The sequence below is a fragment of the Struthio camelus genome, chromosome Z (assembly GCF_040807025.1).
Source record: "Struthio camelus isolate bStrCam1 chromosome Z, bStrCam1.hap1, whole genome shotgun sequence".
Classification (NCBI taxonomy): domain Eukaryota; kingdom Metazoa; phylum Chordata; class Aves; order Struthioniformes; family Struthionidae; genus Struthio; species Struthio camelus.
The window spans coordinates 8,659,004-8,682,172 of NC_090982.1; the positions used below are offsets into that span (position 1 = coordinate 8,659,004).

The 23,169-nt window shown below is 37.6% G+C and overlaps 1 protein-coding gene across 2 annotated transcripts in view; it reads left to right on the forward strand.

The window, feature by feature from the left end:
* The window catches only part of PUM3 (pumilio RNA binding family member 3), a 28,628-nt gene extending 10,182 nt beyond the window's left edge, over window positions 1-18,446 (forward strand). For both annotated transcript variants that reach the window (XM_068928975.1, XM_068928976.1), the window contains exons 11-18: window positions 565-663; window positions 1,783-1,836; window positions 3,314-3,394; window positions 8,762-8,904; window positions 9,844-10,066; window positions 11,384-11,471; window positions 13,443-13,533; window positions 18,192-18,446. In XM_068928975.1, coding sequence (XP_068785076.1) covers window positions 565-663; window positions 1,783-1,836; window positions 3,314-3,394; window positions 8,762-8,904; window positions 9,844-10,066; window positions 11,384-11,471; window positions 13,443-13,533; window positions 18,192-18,321 — 909 coding nt within the window. In that variant the 3' untranslated portion in view covers window positions 18,322-18,446. The remainder of the gene's footprint in view (window positions 1-564; window positions 664-1,782; window positions 1,837-3,313; window positions 3,395-8,761; window positions 8,905-9,843; window positions 10,067-11,383; window positions 11,472-13,442; window positions 13,534-18,191) is intronic.
* The last annotated feature ends 4,723 nt before the right edge of the window (window positions 18,447-23,169 follow it).

The window sequence follows — 23,169 nt, forward strand, 5'->3', positions numbered from 1 at the left end:
GTCAGAAAAATCGATCAGATAATGAAAGAAATTTTATCTAAAAATTAGGGTTTTTAAATTGGTCATGTTACTTGTCAGATGGTTTTAGACTTCACTCCTCTGATAAGAGACGTGACTTTTGACTGGATCTTGTCATAGCTGACTTGTAACGTGTTTTTTCTGGGGCTTAAGTTCTCCTTTCTCTCTGGCTGGCATGTGTATGTATTTGTAGGTAAGTTGTATCCCTTCACAGTTTTTCCTCCGAAATACGTGTTTTTTCTTTGTCTTCTTTAATTTATGTGATAATTCTAAATGCCCTTCCTTGAATTTTCTGCACTGGGACAACTGACAGGCTTCACTGCAGTTCTCATTTCCCACAAGAGAATGAGTCGTGTAATTCTGAAGGAGGAAAGCCTATGTCATTTACAGCCTTTTGAACTTTTTTGAGGCCAGTTTTTGTAGGCCAAGGTGACTAATGGGAGTGGTACTGTAGACCCAGTGATATGAGCGGAATGAATTCCTTTCTTCTTCCCCCCTCCCTCTCCAAAAGGAATTCATGAGATTACATAATCTTGTCTTCCTCAGGAAATGATAGAAGCTATCAGAGAAGCTGTCATCTACCTGGCACACACTCATGATGGAGCCCGAGTAGCTATGCACTGTTTATGGCATGGTACTCCCAAGGTATTGTTCAGTTTCTGTCTACCCAGCCCAATTTAGTAATAGTCACATCTGAGACTACCTGAATGTGATTGCTCACAAGGGTCCTTCTGTCAATGCAGATATCTGATGCAGTTAAGCTTTTCAGCACAAGCTTAAAAAGCGGACCCGCTTTCCGTATTGGCAAATGTAAGCAGTAGATTTTTGTGGAGCGATGCTTACATGAGATCTTTTATAGTGGAAGCATCTCATTTTACTTTTATCAGAGTTCTTGGGGCTAGCACATAAAGCTTTTACATTTTAAGATTATGGGCCGTTTGTTCCTTCCATGTATTTCTTAATGCAGGTCCAATTGGCAGTAGGGAAAGGCAGTTGTAGAAGTCATAATGTGGATTTATATTTGGCTTTGGAATGCTGAGACTTTATAAAATTGTATAATCAGAAGTGTGTTTTAGAGTTTCTTCTTCAAGAACTGCTGATACTGTTTCCTGAAATAACTTAGGTGTAAGGGCTGCCATCAGCTCTTCTGGAAGTGGTATAGTGCCTCATCTTTTTGTGTAAACAAAAAGAAAAACATTCTTTTAAAAATAAAGACTTATAAAAATAGTCTCCTTTTTAAAGAGTTTTCGGGGAAAAAAGTTACAAGAGATTGGGATTAGTAGTGGGTCTCAAGGAAACTGAGCAATGCTTGTAAGAGCCAAAAGAACAAGCACTGAAGAAATTGTCTGCAAAAAATTTTACTAGTAAAGGATTTTGCAAGTTACTAGAGTCCTTGCTCCTTACTGTGTTGGATAGGTTTCTTTCCAAATGAAGAGTTGAATGGCATTCTTCTGTAAGTAATGGTCAGGATATAGGTGAATATATGTGGGAGGTTTTAAGTTTTTGGGGTCTTCCCATTGCTGGACTGGACTTGTGGACACCTCATGGAACCAACCTCCTTAGGGTTGAGGCTTTTCTCACAATTCAGGTGAGAAAATATAATATAATATTAATATTCACTAATATTACAGATTTAAAACTTTAGTTGGAGTGTGTGCTTTAGGAAGAGGATGCAAACTCATATTTGTGAGTATGAGTAAACAGTTTAATTTTTCAAAATCAGCATTATAGGCTCACTGGAGTTTCTCCTTTCCTTTTGCGTAGGACAGAAAAGTCATTGTGAAAACCATGAAGACATATATTGAAAAAATAGCAACGGTGAGTGTTCAGTAGCCATTGATTTTGTAGTCTCTGAAAAAGCACTTATTTGGATGTATTCTAATGCTAGAAACAGCTATGAGATCTTAATAAAACTCGGTTTAAACTAGTGACAGTGTAATAGATCATATAAAATATAAAATTTTTGTGAATATTTACAGGGTCATAATGAGAAGCTTCATTGTAAGCACTATATGCAGTAATATCAACCAATAAAATAGCTGAAATATTTAGGTGGAAGAAATTACTTTATTTAATTTCTGCATTATGTTTATGCCAGATTTCTGACTTGTCATTGCTATAGTAATTAATTGTATGTCCTAATTATTTTCTCCAATTCTAACATTTTTCTTCAGCTACTGAATGGGAAAGTTACTAGCTGTTTGAAGCAGGAAAGCAGTATGATAGCTCAGAGCCCATCCTCATGTTATATCTTCATATTATTCCTTGATTAACCTATTAGCAGTTAAGTAACTTACATACAGAAAAAGGAACAAAAATGAAGTACTAGAGATGTCGTTGGACAGGCCATGTGAATGTGTCTAATTCTTTTAAAAGATCAGGAAGATGCTCAATGAAGTTTTAAGTCAGGAAGCCTCAAAATGTGAAAAATTGATACAAAAAAGCACACAATGGACAAAACCTGCATCTAATACCTTTCTGAATAAGCTATGAGTGGAGACTGTAGTACCAATAGAGTAACAGTTGCAGCCAGGTGCTAGGAAAAATTGGAACTGTCAGGATGACAGTTTTGAACTACTTCGCTGTTGTTGTATTGCTGTTTATTAATAGCTGACATGATTTCTCTTTGTCACTTTCTAATAACAGAATGAACGACTTGCTGCTGCTCTTTTTTTTTTTTTTAAGTATAGCATCTCCTATGCTTTTAAATAATAAAAGTCTAGAATACGTACACTGCTTTCTTATGAGGCAGTGGGTGAATAATTAAAACAATATTGGATCTAGTTAAGGTCTGACCTAACTTTTATGTAAAGAGTCTCGCTGAATTGGTGGATTGGGTTGTACCCTTGATCTGTAAATTTGAACACGCTGGTGGACATAGTCTCCAAAAATATGGTGTGTGATTTATCTCGGCTGTAGACAAATCCACCATAGAAATAAAATCTATAAATGTTGTTCCTGTAAGACAAGTCTGTGATTTGAAATGGTGATTGCGCAATAGGATTATAGTAATAGCTTGCATATGACAAAGCAATTCATGAATTTATAATAGCAGATCAAATTAATCTACCTTTGTTTTTCATGCTTTTCATAACAAACATGCTTTTCAACATGCTTTTCATAGCAAACTGTGCTTTCAGAGAGAATATGAGAGAAACCTGACAATAGACAGAATTTGGTTATAGGTTGTGTCACGTTTGAGACAACTCTTATAAATGTTGATTCTAAATGAATTAGTATATACATAAAACTTGCCTGCATGTCTTTGAACCTTTCTGCTGTCCCATCTTTGCAGGGTGAATTCTCTCATTTGGTCTTGCTGGCAGCATTTGATTGTATTGATGATACTAAACTTGTGAAACAGTTAATTATATCCGTAAGTAACTGAATTTTTCTTAAAATATTATACTAAATCCGGCCAGGGCATTTGACAGCGTGTAGAAGGCTGAAAATTGGAATCTGTATTTCCCCCCCGCCCCCTTTAAACTAAGTCCTTTCTATCTTTTCTGTTTCATTATATTTGTACCTTGTGGTACAAATGATTGTATCTTACAATTCTTTTTCTTGGTATAGAAGAGCTACTTAAGGTCTAGCCTCACTTTTATATAGGGTCCCGCTGACTAGGTGACCTTAGCACTTTTGACTGTTCTCTAATATATTTAATTTTTAAACTAGACTCAGCACTTACTGAAAGTTACCCTTTCTGTATATACCTATCTGTAGTCTCACTAGTGAATGCCTGGAATCTCCATAAAGTAGAATGTCTTTATCCTGAAAATTAGAGTTCTGCTGGTGTTTCAGGAGATAAAAGTTGTGGGAAAACTTCAGAATTATGCTGTCATCTTACCCATTTTACCGTCAAACCTAGAGTGTCCTTATTGTGCAATCTTAATGTTCTAAAGAAAGCTGTTTATTACGTCTAGTTGTTTTCCTTTGAAGAAGTAGCAATAAGTCTGTCAAACCGATACTGTAAAATACACTATGACAAACTTAGAGAAACAGGGCAATTTACCTGCCTGATTTAATAAAGCTTGTCTGAATAGCATGACTTCAAACAGGAACAGATACTCAGAGACTTTTGCTCGGAGGCTGAAACCATTCACTCTACCTCTCAAAGCTTGACTTTTTTATTTAATATGTTGATAACTAAATGGCAGCTGACAGTATGAATAAAATCCATGTAGTATTTTTAATCTGTCGTTCAAAAGGGATGCAGATAGATGTCTGAAATATGAAAGCACTCTAGTCATTTTGCTGGACCTAGATGGAAATGGAGAATGAAGAGTAAGGAGGACAGTATGAGCCAGTCTGCATCTGCTTCCTTTTGGAATGCTCTGTTTCCCCATCTTCATCCGAACGTGATTTAACAGGGTTTCGTAAAGTGTTTATACTTGGATCTTGTTTTCATGCATATTTTATAATTTTTAAGCTTCTTTAATCTAGATTACTGTAATCTTGTGTTTTCACACTGATATAAGAGACTTTGTACAGCACAATTTATTTTCATGCAGGCAGAATAATTAACGTATTGATATACAGGTTGTAAAGTGCTTAGAGCTTGTATTACTGAGTTGAGAGGCAGCAGCAGGGAGGTAAAGACAAGACAATTTCTCTGCACGTAGAGAAAGAATATGAAGAGCAAGTGGTCGCAGTGAGGTTTGATCTCAAAAATATTAGCAGTTGTTCTTTGAGCAACTTTATATAGAGGGAATTGGGTTTGCCTACCCTATCCTGGAAATTCATTCAAATCTTTTTCCTCTCTGGTGAGTTCAGAGAGATGAAAGCATCCCTGTGTGGAGTTAGTTTGTTAGTTTGTGTTTCTTGGGTATGTTAGCTGTGACCACAGCTTCCCTCCCCTCCCCCCCCAACCCACAGTCTACTGAGCAGCGTAACAACTTCTGGGCAAGTTCCAAGCAAACAGGCCCTGACAGGTCTGGAGTATCTTGGTGCAAGACCACAGAGGCATTTCTGTACTCTGTTACAAGCCCTTTGCTTTCTGGAGCTGAGTTACAATGCTTAATTGTAGTTGGGCTTCCAGCATGGTGTGTAATATCTGAATCTTCTGTATTTTTCCACCATCTGAGAACTTGTGATGTTCCTGGATAATTGAGTGTTTACTGTTCAGTCGTGCTGCTGCGTTAATCTGGACAGAGGAGAAAATGAGAATAAGAAGGCCATCTAGGCCTTCATACATACATACATTATGCATGAGGCCATCTGAGTTTATAAGAGCCCAGAAATAGGGAAAGAATGTCAGGGAAGAGGAAAATTCAGATGAGATCAAAAGCCAGCTCTTCAAATAAAGAATAAAAACTAGTGACTGTGGAGATGAGAGGGAAGCATCTTCTCAGTCCCTGGGAAGGAGATGGAGCCAAATAATCCTGGAAACCATTTCCACACACATGACGGACAAGAAGGTGGTTGGAAGTAGTCCTCATGGATTTGCAAGGGGGAAATAGGATGGCTTGTTTGGTGGATGAGGGGAGAGCCGTAGATGTTATGTATACTTTAGCAAAGCCTTTGATGCTGTCTCCTGTAACATCCAACAGCCTGAAGTACAGGCTTAGGTAACCGGACAGTGAGTGGGACTGAAAACTGGCTGAACTGCCAGGCTCAGAGTGTTGTGATCAGCAACATGAAGTCTAACTGAAGGCCAGTCACTAGCTTTGTACCCCGGGGCTGAACACTGGGTGCAATATTGTTTCACATCTTCATGACCTGTTCATGATGGAACTGTGTGCACCCTCAGCAAGTTTGCAGATGATACAAAACTGAGAGGGGATGTTGATATACCAGCTGGTTGTGCTGTCATTCAGAGGGACCTTGAGAAGCTGAAGAAATGGGCCAACAGGAACCTCATGAAGTTAAACAGAGGGAAAATGTCACGTCTTGCACCTAGAGAAGAATAACCACAGGCACCAGTCCACGGTGGATGCTGACTGGAAAGCAGCTTAGTAGGGAAGGCGTTGGTATCTGGGTAGACACCAAGCTGACCATGAGCCAGCAGCATGCACTGGCAACGAAGGCAGCCAGTGGTGTCCTAGGCTGCATTAGGTAGATTGTTGACAGCGGGTGGATAGAGGTGATCCTTCCCCTCTGCTCGGCGCTGGTGAGACACATCTGGAATGCTAGGCTCCTCGGCACGAGAGAGGTATGCACTTACTGGAACAGGTTTGGCACTGAGCCACAGAGGTGATGTAGGGACTGGAGCATCTGTCATATGAGGAGTGTCTGATAGAGCTGAGACTGTTCAGCCTGGGGAATAGAAGACTTAGGGAGGATCTTATGCATGTGTATAAGTGTCTGGTGGGAGAGTGTAAGGAAGACAGAGCAAGAGTTCTTGCAGTGGTGCCCTGTGACTGGACAGGTTGCCCAGGGTCTTCATCCTTGCATATATTCAAAACCTAAACTAGATGTTGTCCTGATTCTGGTTGACGGTGATTGCGGGGAGCGAAGGGACTAGATAATCTCTAGAGTGTCTGCCAGCCTCGACATTTCTGTGATTCTGTGAAAGCAGGTTTTGAAGTGTGCTCTATGGAAGGATCAAAACTTTTAAGTTCTATAAAGACTAGCTCGAAATCTAAAAGATCTCATACAGATTCAGTCCATTTGTATTAAAAGCTTAAGCAATGGAAAAAAGAAAGTAGTAAAGATCTTTTTTAGGGAGAGAAAGTCTACAGTATTTGGGCAAGTCTTTCCTTATTTTGTAGTATTTTAAAACTAATGGCTTGTATGGCTTGGCAGAAGGGTTGGGAATTTGGAGGTGAGGGAAGGTTATGAGGTCTTAAAAGCCTCAGAGGAAAGTCTTCTAATCTTTCAGCTGCACAGAGACTTAATCCTGCAGCAAAGGGTGCGTGTATTGCTTTAAACCTTAATATTTGGTTGCAATTGCACCTTGGTTGCTTAGGCACCTATTGGAAGTTAGGAACATTTGAGTGAAAAACCTGTTTTGTGATAATTTTTAGTGCTAGGAAGATGTTACCAATGAGAGAAACGTTGCTATATTATTTAGCTTCCACTGATATTTTTTATAGTTCCGACACTGAACATGACCAAATTCTGTGGTTCAGAATCAGTATTTTGGAAAGGGGCGAGGGGAGAAAACACTTTTGGAGGATTTAAACAGAAGCACATCATCAGTTATGCAAAATGTCTGCTCCATAGGTTGATTTCAAAGTGCAGATGGTTATTGTTTTTAATTGTGCTAAATTAAATGTTTCCTTTAATTGTTTCCAGTTCAGGTAGCTGAAATAGCTGACCGCAGGGCTGAAATACTTCTACATGATGAATGAACTTCACATAATAGCAGAATCTGAGCGTACATCCCAAAAAACAAGAGATAATGTATCTTCTGTCTTGTTTTTCTTCACCAGAACAGACTTTTATTTTTAATGCCTTGAGTGTGAAGGGTACAGTAATATCTTCTTAATTCATGGATGCATTGGGTTACATACAGTATCAAACCAATGATCATTTCCATTCACTAAAACCCATGTTCATCTAGGTTTAAGCAACTTTTTGAAATAAGAGAGGTATCTTACCATGTCCTGTCAACTTCCAACCACCTTTTTGTGTTTCTCTTTCCCTCAAAACCAGCCAACCAAACCGCATGTTAATGAAGGGTGACATGGTCTCAGCTGCTCCATTTATGTTTTACTAGTTGTTACTGGAAGGACGTTCATGGTTGAAAAAAGGTTTTTCAAGGGCTATGGCCTGTACAATGTGCTGAAAGTGTCCAGAGTACCACCCTCCTTTGGTTTAAAAACCGGAATTTATGTGTATATTAGAAATTATCAGAAACAAATTGTCATAATGGTCAGTAATGTCTAGATGGTATTCAGGGTTCTCCAGTGGTACTTAGGACTTAAAATAGATATTGCTGTATAAAATGGAATCTGTATGTGGAAGTTCGGAAGAAGGTGAGATCAAACAGATGGGTCAATACTGATGTGCCCCTTTGACTGTAAAGGCATACTTTTATCACCAAGATAACTCTTTTGCGTGTTAATGAGTTTCTGCCTCAGCTGTGTTAATGCATGCAGGTATGAGGTGCCCACTCTGTAGTTTACAAAGTGTTATTCCTGTCCAACTCCTAGTCTTTGGGAAATGCCCAGAGGTTCTGCTGATGCACAGGTGAACTCGAAGTAGTGCTGATTGTCCTCCCAGCAGAAGTCAAGTTCATTCTGTTACTGAAACTCAGTGATTACTGTTGGATTTTCTGTGGTCAATTTAAGATTGATTTTTCTTTCTCTGGGCTGGTATAACTGCCTGTTTACTTATGTATGGTTATTTGAAAGTCAGCACTGTATCAGTGGTTACTCTTTGGCATTGTAGTAGATGATCCTTTGTATGTCTCTAGTCTACTGAACTTATGACTTTTACTGCCTCTGCTTGCACAGCATCTGACGTACCAGGATGTTTATTCTTAGCACTTGCATGTATCAGTGAAAACAAATCCTGTACTTTCACAGTAGCTTCTAATCAGTGATATTGATGCATCTCATAAACACCTTTTCAACCTTAATACTTTCTTTTTCCTTTATTAGTTGATTTCTGCCAACTTTCATTCTGTTTAGAGTTTTGGATTTCATTCCACAAGCAAATCATAAATCTTATTCATAGTATATAGCTTTCCTTTCTTAAGCTTTGAATTTGAACAGTAATCAGTGATTACTGAACTATTCTTGTTCAGTTCTGTTACAGAACCATTCTTGCATTAATGTTTTGTTGTTTGCTTTTACAGGAAATAAACGCTTCCCTGCCTAGTATAATAAACAACAAACATGGAAAGAAGGTCTTGTTGTACTTGCTAAGTCCTAGAGACCCTGCACATTTTGTGCCAGAAATCATCACACTTCTGCAACAGGGAGATGGAAATGCCTATAGGTAACTGAGATATGAGGGTTAAGTTGTTAAAGCGAGCCTTCCAGAACAGTTAATGCAGCTTTCTCTCGTGGTTGATTTAATTTCAGCTTTTCTTCGTAGTAAACCTATGTAAATAATATATCTAAATAATATGTAATTATTATTAAATATATTTAATCTATAGACCTTACTTATATCTTCTGTTTAACGTTCATAGGCAATGATGAGTGATCAGTCTAGTAATTTCTAGAAGTCTTCTTATATGTACATATAAATTAGAAGGCTCTTTAAAAAAATTACACACAAACAAGTACATATAAATTATCAAACAGAAATGATAAACAGTGTTTATGTGACTTCAGTAAATACTGTCTGTGTATGTTATGTTTTTTGTTCATTTAATTTGTGATAATATTTCCAGACTGTAAAGAAGAAAAATTGTATTTTCTTTGTTAAAACCAGTATATCAATTTTGGCATAGCAGGAAATTTTTAACAGGTATTGTTGGTGTTTTGAGTTGCATAAAAGTACATTTGAAAATTAGCAATAAAAATTAAAAATTATTAATTTTAATTCAGTGATGCTTACTAGCTTTTGAAGATGCAGCAATTTTAGGGGAGTAGTAAACAGTTTAAGCAAATATCTGTCAATACTTGAGATGATAGAATAAATAAAAAATAAACAGATTAAATTACCGTCGTTAACGAAAAGCCAACTATGTAAGGTTTAGTGTCATTCAGCTTTAAACAAGACATAGTGCCGTGTAGTCATTGTACTTTCTCATTCAAGTTGTTCTTAAAGTGTGTTGTGTTCACAACACGTACTCTATTGTATGTGAAAGGGGGAAGAGGGTGTTGCTTCCTTTCTACTTTTCAGTTACATATAGCTGTCTCAAATTTCTTTTCACTTGATGTGCGTACAAATCAAGTCCTCTACAGTAACATGCTGTTTTTTCACCAGTAAGAAAGATACAGAACTTCGCCGCCATGAGCTCCTGGAAGCCATTTCTTCACCTCTGCTAGAATATTTGCAAGAGCATACGCAAGAAGTAGTGATGGACAAAAGTACCTTTGTCTTGGTTGCTGACATCTTGGGGACCGCTCTTGGAGACATACAGCCTGCACTAGATGCAATTGCTAATTTGGCAGCAGAAGAGCTGGTTCCAGGTGGCTGTGATGGGCAGGTAATGTAACAGAGGAAAAGATGTTGAGATCTTGCTGTGAATTTGCATACGGTGAAATGAGATCTGTTGATTTTTTCCTTTAAGAGGTTAATGTACTTCCCTGATTGTGCTTCCACAGTAGAAGCAGTCTCTTTGTGTTTTCTGACACTTGCCTTTCATAGCTTATTAGTATTGCATCTGGAGTGATTAAGGCTTGAGCCAGCATTTCATCTGCGTTGGATATCTGGCTAGTTCATGATCTTGAATCTTCCAGAACTAACTAAAGTGTTTTGTGGGAAGGTAACTGGCAGTCATATTGCAATCTCTGTTTTAATATTTTCACTAAGAAATCAAGTGGTAACTTTTTATAGTATCACTTAACTGTTTACACTGAAAATGATAGATTCCCTAGTTTTCAGTAAGCATATCTTCACACAAGGAAAGATCTTAGGTGTTAGCTGTGTGTCTTTATAGTATGACCGTCTCTTCAAACTGCTTGAGAAACCCTCCCCTGTTTTGTTGAGTTACATTCAGCCAGATTTGTCTTTGTAGACTAGAAAATGAAAAGCACTGCATAGACGAAATTTAAGATATGTCTTCCAGATATTCATAGTTTTGCTGATTCGGTCTATCTTCCCTAGTTTTGCAGCGCCCCTCTTTCTGCCGTGCTTATGGAATGTGACAACATACATAATTCAGATGAAAGCAAGTCAGTTTATAGATAGAGGAAGTTTATAGATGGAAGAAGAATGCTGAAAATCTTTATTCCTAAAAAATGAACTGGAGTTCTTGGTTCTCTGCAACCCCATGAAAAACATGCTTCTACCCAAGCATTCCAGTGACATGACATGCTAGCCGTTTTTTCTGAAGCTTTTCCCTGCATTTTTGTGATAAGCATTTAATATAATTTTTCGTGAACCAATTGTTCTCTGAGCCGTACTGCAGTGAACGTTGGAATTTGTGAAAATGTGGGAAGTCTGGAAGTTGGCATGTAGGCAGCTAGATCTGGAGAACTACTCAATATGAAGAGTAGGCATGGATAAAACATTAGACAATGCAGAGTAGCAGCCACAGCTTATATAACCGAGTGTCAGATACTACAGGAAAGATGATAAAAAAGAAACTGGTTATTTTGAATATATATATTGCATTCTGACTTGTTGCTATTTGGTCATAGGTAATGAGTAAATGGATCAGTGTGGTGTGGGGGCTGAGGGCAGAGGGAAAAAGTGGATAAAGCAAGCAGTAATATTTATGGGCAGAGAAGAAAATGCATTTTGAAACACTGTTGTTTAATAAGTTTGCTTTCTGTTTTTGTTTGTTTTTTTTGCTTTAAAGCTTCACATTGCAGAGCATCCAGCAGGCCATCTAGTTTTGAAATGGTTAATAGAGCAAGATGAAAAAATGAGAGACAGTGGAAAAGAAGGTATGTTCGAAATTCAGCTTTATTTGATCAAATTATAACTTCAGAATAATCAGTTATCTGATCTAAAATAAGGTTGATGTGTTTATTTTTTTTTAAACATACTAATATATGGAAGACGTAACATTCTCTTAAGATGAACGCTTTTATCTTTTTGCTGTTGTGAGCTGTTACATGAAAAGAATGCTAGAGATAAGGTTGGTTTTTCTACATAGTAAATATTGGTCTTTTTTTCTCAGGGGGTTTCCATGCATTTAGGACAGTGGTGTTTCTGTACTTAAAATGTTTTGATAGTTTCACTAAGCTATGCAGCAGTTCATAGCAATAGAAAAGATAAAGACTTCCTAATAGGAAGACTTATTTCATTACTGTCCTATAGACAGAATTTTAATTACTGGAGCATGTTTATTAGCGCTGCTGAGATACTGCTTTATAACTTGTTATAAAAATTCAGTCACAAAAATAGGACATCTTTGCTATTTTATAACCCTGAAGGCAGACACTGGGCACAGATGTTCTCATCTTAATGTAGCTTTTTTAACTTTTATTTTGTTATGTAACTGTAAAATCTTGTGTGAAGACTCTTAAATCTCTGGTCTTTTTTTCACGGTATCCTAATGGAGATTGTTTAAAAAGAAGAAAACCTAAAAAAATAAAGTGAGGGAAAGAGAGGGGCAGCATAGTATAGTTTGGAGGGAACTTCTATGTGGGGGGGGCAATACTTTCTTTGTAGAATTATGCTGTTAAGCACACTTTTTTTTCTTGCGATGTTCAGCTATCCCCTCCTTCCTTTAAAGATGAGAGATAGTGTAGATTTACTTAATGAGTCTGAAAAGAGACTGTTTTGCTACTTCTCTTTAAAAATGGACAATGGCAAGTTTTCAAAAGGTTAAGTTTTGTCTCAGTGTCTTTCACAGACTAGCCCAATTAAGAGGATTTATTTCAGCTAACAGTATGCAATTCCCATTTTAAACAAAAGATGTTCCCTTTTAGTTTCTTAATTTTTCTAAGTATGCTCTTCAAAAGTGTTGACATGAGTTTATAGCATTGGCATTTGCAAATGAACAAATCAGTACCACGTTAGGATCAAGCTGAATGAAAGCTGACCTGTTCTTCCAATGGAGTAGCAACTAAAGTTGCAGTGAAAAGTAGCCTCAGGTGTTTGGGTGATTGGTGTTTTTTTGTTTGCTTGATTGTTTGTTTGCTTCCAGATAAGTTTTTCTGGGTTTACAAGTTGTTAGAGGTGTCTTCCTGAAGGTCAGTTATTCAAATCCAGCTGGGGACTTGAAGTCTGCCTAGGTCCTTTCTTTCTCATGCATTGTTAGTGTAATGGTTCTGCAGGTCCACTTAAACGTCAGAGTTACTGAAGAAATAGAGCCTGGTAATACCAGTCCAGCTGAACAAAATAAGGGACCTGGTGGTTTTCATGCATCAACAAAAGATTAGCTCTGAAATTTTAAGTACGGTTTCCTCTATTTAGTCATGAACTTAGGCAAATTCTGTTTCTTCAGTGGTAGTGTCAAATGCTTAAAAAACTAACACTTTTCTGCAGAGGTGTGTATTAGTTATTTGCATATAATTATATTTTCAGTTGGTGTTATTTTACCAAGTTCTTTCTTTGCTATGAATGCTTTAAGACATTGATAGCCTTTGACACCGTTTTAGAAAGGAAGCAGCAAATATGTTTTATACTAGTAAGTTTTCACGCTACTCAATGCTGCTATTGTCTAATTAATTTTAAGCCGGGTTTGGAGTTACTCTCATGTCTTCCAAAGTATTCAGTGCATTGAATAGTCATTTTGGGTGAGCAAAACTTTGTAAACACTGAGCGAGTAAAAATTATTTGATTAAATCATTATTGCAGATAATTTGTAACAGGGTTCATGTTCAATGTCGCGGGTTTTGTTTTGGTGGGTGTTTGTTTTTTTTTTTTTTTTTTTTTTACTTCGCCTACCCCTTTTTGTCTTCTTACAGTTTGTTTTGCAAGAACATTGGTGGAACGTGTTGGTATTGAGAATATGAAGTCGTGGGCTGAAGTGAATCGAGGTGCCATTGTTCTGTGTTGGTATGTAAGACGTGTTCACAACTGGGTTCTGCTGTTAATTTCCTGAACAGCAAAGAGAACATCAGCTGTAGTTTCTGCTAGCAAAATGCCATTTTTTTTACTTACTGTGTGTTGTCTTTCATGCAGTGCAACAGAAAAACACCGTTTCCATAGATTGTTCCTTGAGCTCAGGCTTATGTAGCACTAGGATGTAGCTCTATGTTTGAAAATCTTAAAAGATTAAAAATCAAATTCATTTATAAAGTCGTGCTTACCTTATCTTGTTTTACAAATGCAATATTCCTAAAAGAGCAACTAATAATTGTATTAACCAGGGTTAAGTACCTGTGACTGTGGGCAGCATATAGGAAAAAAATCTGGATTCCTGTAACTTGTTATTTTGTCTTGATACTTCAATTAAGGAGCCTGGGTATGTGTTATACTGAAGTAGAAGTGTGTTTGGAATAGATCATGAGAAGGTTTAGGATATGTCAGCTTGCTCACAATTTGGAAGTAGTGGACCATGCAACTAATGAGATCAAAAAGAGTCCATAGGAATCGGACTAATATTCAGTCTAACAACCGCATTTTGTTTTATCGATTGCCAGCAGCTATATTAATCACTGCCATTTTCATTCTGTAAGTGTAAATGTCAGTGTCAGGTCATAGAAATTGAAGGTTGTATCTTAAGCCCTAGTAGTCTGTGTTCCAAAACTGCTGGGTCAGCATCGTTTTACTGATTCTTCATAAAGACTTGCACTGAGCCAGAATAAGCAAACAGTTCAAACAAGTTCAAACAGACAACATATTTTTGTAAAATAAGAACAACATCTCCCTTTTTACCCCTTCTCACTCTCTCTCCCTTTCTCCCTCCCTCCCTCCGTCCCCCACCTGTTAAAATTACTTTAGAGTTCCTGCTATTTTTTCCATTTGTGTCTACTCTGATGCTCATGCTCTTTTTCCAGGTGAATTAAGAGCTGTTTAAGTATTGAAGTTAAACAAAAATGTATCAGATTTTAGTAAAACTTCTTCATTCAGATTGCTAGTGAGACTTGATGTTTTACTTAACATTGTAATAGTCATATAGATCTGACTATTAAGATTGTCTGACTTACAAAATGGTAACGCTTTTTCTTTGCTTTTTTGTAACAGGCCTCTTCGGTTCAATAACTGCATCTAATGCCTTTAAATTCTCTAATCCTGTACACAGATGTTCTGTGGAGATTTGTTTTCAAAGCCAGTGCACTGACAGTATGTTAATGCACTTGGATTTTTTTTTTTCCCTAACTTAAGACTGAAGAGATTCATTTTATATTGGGTGTTACTGGTTTACTTTATGAAGTTGTTTTGATTCTTCAAAATTTGTAAAGAAAATCAGTGGAATTTTATTCATGCATAACATTTTAATAGCTGTTCAACTGTCATGTGACAGCAGTCTCACTAGCTTTTGAGAACTTCTAGAAAAAACAGTAAGATACTAATAACATGTTAGCAAAAAACAGCACAGTAATTGTATTTTTTTGGAATTGGGGCCCTGTTAGTTTTTAATTACCAGTGCAGACTAATAGTTACTAGAATGTTGCTCATCTGTCAAATGGTGACCAGCAGTTGTCTGATAGTTTGTCTCAGTTAACTTGGATATCAGCCAGGCATCCCACCACTTCAGCTTTGCAATTTGTAGAAATGTCTGTTAAGAATACAAATCTTTCCACATACCTGCTGCTCTTCAGGGTAGTGATTTTGATAAGTTTACATTGTTACAAAATAGGGGTGTTTATTTCCCAGACCGTTAGTCAGAAATTTTTCACTAATACTGAAGCTCACCCCAGTGGAAGAAAAGATTAAAATATCAGGGAGGAGTGTTTCATTTTTGGTGCTGGAATTTGGGGGATTTATTTTAATTAAATCCAAATGTTTTGTAGTTTGAAGCTCTCTTAATGACTTTGCGCATGATGCTTCTGTGTTTAGGCAGCTGGGAAGACAAAACTTAACCAGCTGTTTTTCATGTGACCCCTGTTTAACTCAATAACACATAGGAAATAATCTCATTCTTGCTTTACTGCATGCATTTGAGGTTACATAAATTACGCAGCAGTACTAAATTTAAATTTCCTTTAATCAGATATGGATAATGACTGCAATTTTTTTTTACATAAAATAATTGTTGACATTTTCAAACTTTCTCATAAAAAAAAAAATCAGATCATTCTTTTGTCATAAAAGAGCTCAGGTCCCTCTGACAGAGGTAATTTTCAGACACTGCTGGTTCTCCCCGAAGCTATGATTAATCTTTCTGTTTTGTTGTTAGCTCTTGGAAGCCATCTGTCACTTACATGCAGATCTGAAACTCAGAATTACCCAGCTAGTGCACTTGAACGTTTTAGGTTTTTTAGTTGTTTAAGCTCTTACACCAGTTATTTGCAGTTCATATGTGCACCTGAGTACTTAATGATTTGGTGTCCTGTGGACCTTTTGTTGCCCTTCGTACTTTTAATTTGACTTTTATAAAAGAATCTGAGGCTTAAAATACTGCAAGAGTCCAAAGCCCTAAGAGGGACATCTTTGCAGATGTTACAGTCCAGCTTATTGTAAATAAAGTCTTGTGAGAACTGGATATCCCAGATGCTGTTCTGTATAAGCTTTCTACATCTGACCTCTCCTCAGTGGTTCTGAATTTGTCAAATGACGTGTTTATATCAGTGTAGAAACTGGCCAAAACATACTTCTTCAAATGATTTATTTATTCCCTTGTCATTTTTGTAACTAAAGTGTTGTATTTTATGTCCACAAAATACATAAGGTTTTTTATTCTTCTTAATTTCTTCTTAGTTCTGGTGAGCAGATAACTGTGGTTTTCTGGCTGCATTATCAGACGTAGATTTTGTCTGTTAAAAATACAGTGTTTCAGAATATATATATGGATACCAGTAATTTGAAAGGAGCTTTACACATCTAACCGTTGACAAAGTTCGTAATTAGAAACTTATAAAAAAGTTATCCAGAAAGGTTTACTAGTGTATATGCTCTTTGTTCCAAGTGTTAAACCATTTGAGTCTCTCCATGTTACCTACCAATGTATTCAGCACGTTCTTTTTCAGTACTCTTGACTTTCTTGCCCTTTTTTGCGTGGCTTATAGAAAACCTGAAAAAATGACCCTCACCTGTGATGAATTCAAAGAGCCCTCTTCATTTAAACAGTACTGTTCCAGCTAAAAGCATAAGAGAAATTGCCACTAGAAATTGTTAGTTATAATTACAGAATTAAATCTAGGAATGGAGTAGCTGAAAATAGTGCTGTTGTCGGATGTATATCACCTTTTCCTGCCTGTAGTATTGTAATCCTGCATAGGATCTGGACTCGTAAGGAGACAAAATTTAAATTGCATCTCAAGCTATGTTAGTTCATCTCCTCTTTTACTGAGTTCAGCTTGCCGTGACTAGTCCTTACTACATAAGCAGGTGAGAAACAAGGTTTTAGGTGCCTGCAAATTGGGAGTTAGGTGTTGGAACCCTAGGGGTTATAAAGACCTGTGGTATCATTTAGCCCACTTGTTACCAGTACATATACGTTACAGTTTATATTCCCAAGCTTAATTTGGATGCCATTGCAACATGAATTTTGTTCTGGATTGCAGGTGTGTGATGGAAAAGACATTGAGCTTTTCAGGCAGAAAGCGTTCATCATTTTGAATTGGCAAATTAGATGTACCATTACCTCTACTGACTTTGTATCGTAATACAAGAACATTTCATTTGTACTTCCCTAAAAGAAGGGGAGAAGAACAGCTGTTTTCTAGGTTGATTTGGATGGTGGAGAAGCTTTTTCTTTGCTGATAGTACTCTACAACTAATGATGAGTTTCCTTGTTATTGGCCCGAGGAGCAGGATTTGCATGGGAAAGACATATTGTTTATCAAAAGTAATAACTAAAAAGCAATAGCGCTAGTGAGGTGCACTGGCACTGGTTGCACTGGTGGTCTTGCAAGAAAGGAAGCACGGAAGTAGACTATTAGAGGTACTTGATGTGTATGAGATGTACTTTACTGCACCCAGTTTTAGGCCACAGATGGCAAGAAATATGCTAACAAACTGGAGCAAGTTCAGCGGAGGGTGACCAAGGCAGCCAGGGCAGGAGCTCACCGGGAACAGGGGTGGCTTTGGGATGCCTTGCAGCAGCCTCCCGGCACCACTGTGGAGGGGGTCGGCGAGGCGCAGTGGGGCTCAGTGTAGCCCACGCAGGGCAGGGCCAGGACAGCCAGTGCCGGGCAAGCACCAGGGACTCCGGTGGGGATGGGGAGAAACGTTCCCCCCACTGAGCTGGGCCAGAGGAGTGATGCTGGCTCTGTCCTGGGAGAGTGTGCAGCCCCAACGGGGTAATGCCCTGAGTGATGTGGTCTGGCCCACGGCTGATGCATCTTTTCAATAGGAGGCTGGACTAGAAACCTCCTGAGGGTCCTTCCAACTGGAGTTACGCTATGTTGATTGTATCCTCGCTTGTTATCTCTTGCTTTATGGGAAGTTTTCCATGTTTTTCTAAACGAAGATGATAAAATCTGCCCTGAACTGCTTTCTTCCTCAGTAGTTACTGTTTCCCTCTATATGGACAGCTTCTTTCCATACGACCTACACAACAGCTTTTGACATCTTTGTTTTCTTTTTCCTGTTTCCCTTTCTTGTAGCCTTCTCCGGAGCACTGATCAGAAAGTGGCAAATACAGTCAAAAAAGGACTGAAAAGTCTTGTCCCACAGTTGAAGCAAAATAAAAATGCAAAAGGCATACAAGCGTTACTAGAGAAATTGGCTTCCTAGTATGCATGAAACTAAAGAGACCAATTACATCAGTGCAACCAACTGAGAGTTGGTAAGATTTTGCACGGCGTTATATTTTTAAGAAGCAGTGTATGCATTTGTAAAATAAACCATTTCTAAAATGATTTGTCTGCTGTACTCATTCTGCAGCGTGCGGTGTCAGTCTCAGTGGATGCTCTCAGAGACTGAAATTTCAAGGAGATTTAAGAGCCTATGGAAACTTCTGAACGTGCAATCCAAAAATTAAAGCTTTCCTGAAAACTTGTACAAAAATAACTGTGGGTGTATTTTCAAGTTGCCATGGTTACTGTAGAAACTGAAATGTCTGTTCTGAAGAAATTCCTATGCACTGGGCAGATATGCCTGTGTTTAATCCCCTTCTCTCCTGGTTCCCTCAAAAAGAAAGCAGAAAAACAACCAAAGACCTGTTCATGTCTTGAAGGACTGATGGGGATTCTCATCTTTTAAGAACTAATGAGAACAGAATGAAAAAAGTAAAAAGTGTCTGACTTTTTTCAAACTAGGTCCAGAGGGAGAGGCTGGTTGTTTCAGTGGATCCCCTTTTTTTTCTTCAATCTTCCAGAATGTACAGACTTTTAATAAGACTATTAAACCTCAGGGTTTATGGGTTTTTTGTTATCTTCCTTGTAGCAGGGGAGCGAGTCAAATTTACCTTCACATGATAAAAATCATGTGTCCTGTTGATGCCCATTGGCATCTTATTTTGATCCCAAAGAAGCAAATTGGTATTTTATTTTCTCATGAAATAGTATTCTGCCATTACTACCATTTGAGAGTATGAGTCGTCCAGGTTTCTTTCCTCTTACAGATGAGTAACACCAGATACAGGCCCTGATCTAATACAGTCCTGCTTTTGATAAATTAGGCAATTATTGGTATGAACCTATTGAAATCAGGAATTTGAATAAATATTTGCGTGAGAACTATTTACTCTCTCTATTTGCAATTTATTCTTTTCTTACGTGAGTTGTGAGGGATGATATATGCCCATGTATTTGAATTAGAAGTTGGAAGTATGCATTTTGAGAAACTTTTGTTTAAGTGGAAGAATTCTGGGACTGTTTAAAGTCTTAAGCAGTAAGAAAAACATTTTCTTGATAAGGCTTTCATTTAATGCTCTCTTGTTATCTGGTGCTGTGCTGGAAAACTGGTCCAGACATAGGACCAAATTAATTAAATCCTTGATTATGGGAGTTACTCTCTGCTGTTATTTAGCCTGACAGGACAGGCCTTCATGGGCAATGTTTTATTTTTAGTAGTGGGTAGCTAGCCATTATTTCTGGTAAGATACAGTGTCCTTAATAAGAGGTACAGTGCAACTAATTGTAAGTTGCTAGTTGGTTGTTGCGCTAACTTTATATACAAACACATTGGATTTAAAATGTATATGCCAGGATTTTCTCTCTGATACCACAAACAGCATCAGAAAAATCGGGGGGGAAATGTAATATCTCGTGTTTAAAGTACTAGGTGATTTTATGACTGAGGACTTTAAAGGTTCCAAGTGTTTTTACTCTTAGACTAAACTCACTCCTGATGTTTAAGAAAGCACCATTCAGCTAAAATGTACAGATACTAATCAGTATCAAGTTAATCATGTAACACATTCTTTTACTTCAAAGACTTATACATCCATACAGTTCGACAGCAATTTATCGTGTCCTGGATTTTCAAATTTCTTGCTTCTAGATGGTAGTGAAACATTGCAGTGTTTATAGTGTTGCATTTTATGAAAAACATTTCTGAAGACATTGAAGACTATATTAGCTATTACTTGTAGTTCTGGTGTGAATTTCGTATTTTATATACTTCAAATCTGTCTCCTAAATCAGTGGCTCTGTTATCAGACATACTGCTGATCCCCAGCTAGTTCTGCAGTCTATCAGGAACTGCCAAGCTCAGCACCCCTGAAAATCAGATTACCTAGACAGATGCTGAAAGAGACTTGTCTGCTTAGCAGGAAGGGTAAAGTATTCTAGTTCCCTTGGGAGCAAAAACTGAAGTTGCAGATGCTGTTTACAGGAATTTGTTGGAATTGATAAGTGCATTTTCTAGGTGCGTATGTTTAAATAGTGTATTGTTATCCAAAAATTGAAATGCACTGTTTCATCTTCATAAGAAGTAGTATATTGCATCTCACCTGTCCTGTCTAGGGGAAACACTTTTTAATATTTTAATATCAAGTATGCCAACATACCCAAATAGGCAAATTTTTAAAAAATCATAAACCTAATTTTAATTAATAGTTCACTTACTGTTTGGTTAATTTAAGCAGTTCTTGAGTTTTACAGTTGCAACAAGTGGATCCAGTGTTGCTTGTTTTTTTCTGTATCTGTTGATTTGCTGATAATTTGCTGACTGTGCTTCCTTCTAATTCCACCTAAGCTTTTGAGTACTAGTAAACACTTAAAGGTTAATCCCAATTAGACCTGACTGGCATTGATATGAAATGATCGTGCTTGTAAATGCATATCCTTTCCAGGATCAGTTACTGAAGGTTGCAGATCATTAGCTTCTCTAACAGGATTTTCTCTTGTGACAGTGAAACAATTTAAATTCATTATCTGATGCTAATTAAAATTAACTGTAGTGAACTCGGAATTTCTAAGGTCTTAGTTACTGCCCAAAATAACAACCTGATAGAAATATGCAAGAGCATTTGTAACTGAATACTTAGTGGTAGAGTAAAATAAAAGTGAAAATCCTAATATAGCAGTTTATAATTTTGAGGCTATGGAGGGGATTAAACTAACACTTAAATCAGGCAGAGACAGCTATTTCCAATCCAGGGAGTTAAAGGCAGCAGAAAAAGTAAGCCATAGCTAAGGACAGTTAGTCATCAATAAACTGAGTATCAAAAAGCTGTATAAGAAAGTGTGCTTATGTGAATCTGATTCAATGTTTTGACTATGTGCTTTAATTCCATATTCTAATTGCTTTAACTGGATGTCTTGCAACAGATTTTTGCTTTGTTTTGTTTTTAGACTGTGTATATAACTTCCTTTAAATTACATCTAACAACTTGGGGTGGCTGACCAGTAATTTCTCTTACAGACCACAGGTAAAGAAATAACACTTTAAAGACACATTAGTTAAAGTTGTGCTAAAGATGCCATTATTTTCCCAGAAGGGATAGACCTTAAATAAATTCTACTGCCACGGTACATCGTTAAAGTATTCTGGAATAGCCTAATATAAGAGAGGGGGAGGAAAAAGAGGGGACTAAAGACTATTTTATTGGCTTAAGTTACTTCACACAGCGGACTTATTTTTCCCCACTGTGAACTTTATTGGATACAGTACAATTTCTTTCCCAGTGTGCTGTGGGTCTCTCTATCGCAGCATGAAGACTAAGGGTAGAATCTATGTTTGAAAGACTGAAATAAAATCATTTGCAGTGTTTCTTTGTTCTTCTGCGTCTGAAATGGACTTAGCAAGGACCTCTACATACCTTAGTTATTTAAATTCCTAAAATTATTGCGAGCATCTTCACACAGCTAGCAGTATTTTTTAATTGCCAAGAAGAGAATGAAAGTGCACGTGCAGCAAGGAAGCAACTGTGTCAGTTGTAGTCCCTGAGAAGTAAGAATATTTCAGAAATTATAGGGCTTTTACGTTAGAACTCATCCAGAGATGAAGTGTGTCCCCTTTCTGTACTCCAGAGCCAACATCTTCTGTTGTTAACTTCCACCTTGTGCGGCTGCAGCTGGAGCATGAACAGCCAATGCTAAAACATTGTGAATGCTAAACTCATTACGTGTTTAGTTTAGAATGGAAAAGATGGTTTATATTATTTTGGTTCTTAGGAGATGGAAGACCCATAACCTTGGTAGCGGACTCTGGGTATCCATTCTTTGGCAGTAGGGGTACACAGATAGGTACCAATGCATCATATTACCTCCTGGTATAAGAAACAAAAGTTCCAGCTTTTCCCTTTCTCGCTGGCCACAGGAGCTACTAAGAATAACCAGTGTTTCATATTTCCAGTGACTCTCCACCAATTTACCTTTAGCTTAAAAGTAGAAAATTAGACTTCTCAGAGTGGGCGTGGGGTCCTCTGCACGTGCACCCACCACTTAGCACTGGGCACCTGTTTTCTACATAAAGTACTTCTGGCGGGTCCTATGGTATGTCTAGGAAAAAAAAATACTGCTAAACAAACATTAACAAAGACTTTTTTTTTCTTTTGTTGAGGCTTGTTACCTGTTTGAAGCAGATTCATCATTAATTGTGCTAATCAGGACACACTTCCTTCCAGCCTCTTGCCAGAAGTCCGTAGTGTTCGTTGGGCAGTTTGCATTGTCACCTTCGAGATCGTTGTCCAAAGAAGTCCCTTTAGCCTCACTACTGTGCACAGCGTTCCCTATCTGCTTTGTGAAAATACAAAAGGTCATTTTTGGCGTGTCATTCTTCCAGAATTTTCCCCATTTTCTCCTTGGGGTTTAAAGTGTGTGTATGGAGTTGCTCCCTTATATGCTCCATTCGGTGAGTGGTGCTTCCTTTCACTGCTGCAATTGTTTTGTTTAAAGCCCCCTGTTTTTATTTTCTGTTTCCAAATTGCTTTGAGACCCTAGGCTTTCGGGATGCATAACCTTTTACAAGACCTGTTAATGGTATATACTAATGGTGTATATGCTAACTGTCTAATAAATAGAAATGGAAACTGCTGGGAAGGCTTTTTATTTAAGAAATATACATATTGTAGCGTGCTCTCCACCTCTTCTCCAAAGTTCAGTAGCACAACTTTTCCTTAACATGAATTTTCTTCCTGTAGGTGCTTACACAGACCCCAGCCCACTTTACTGTAACACCCAAAGTAGCAAGTAT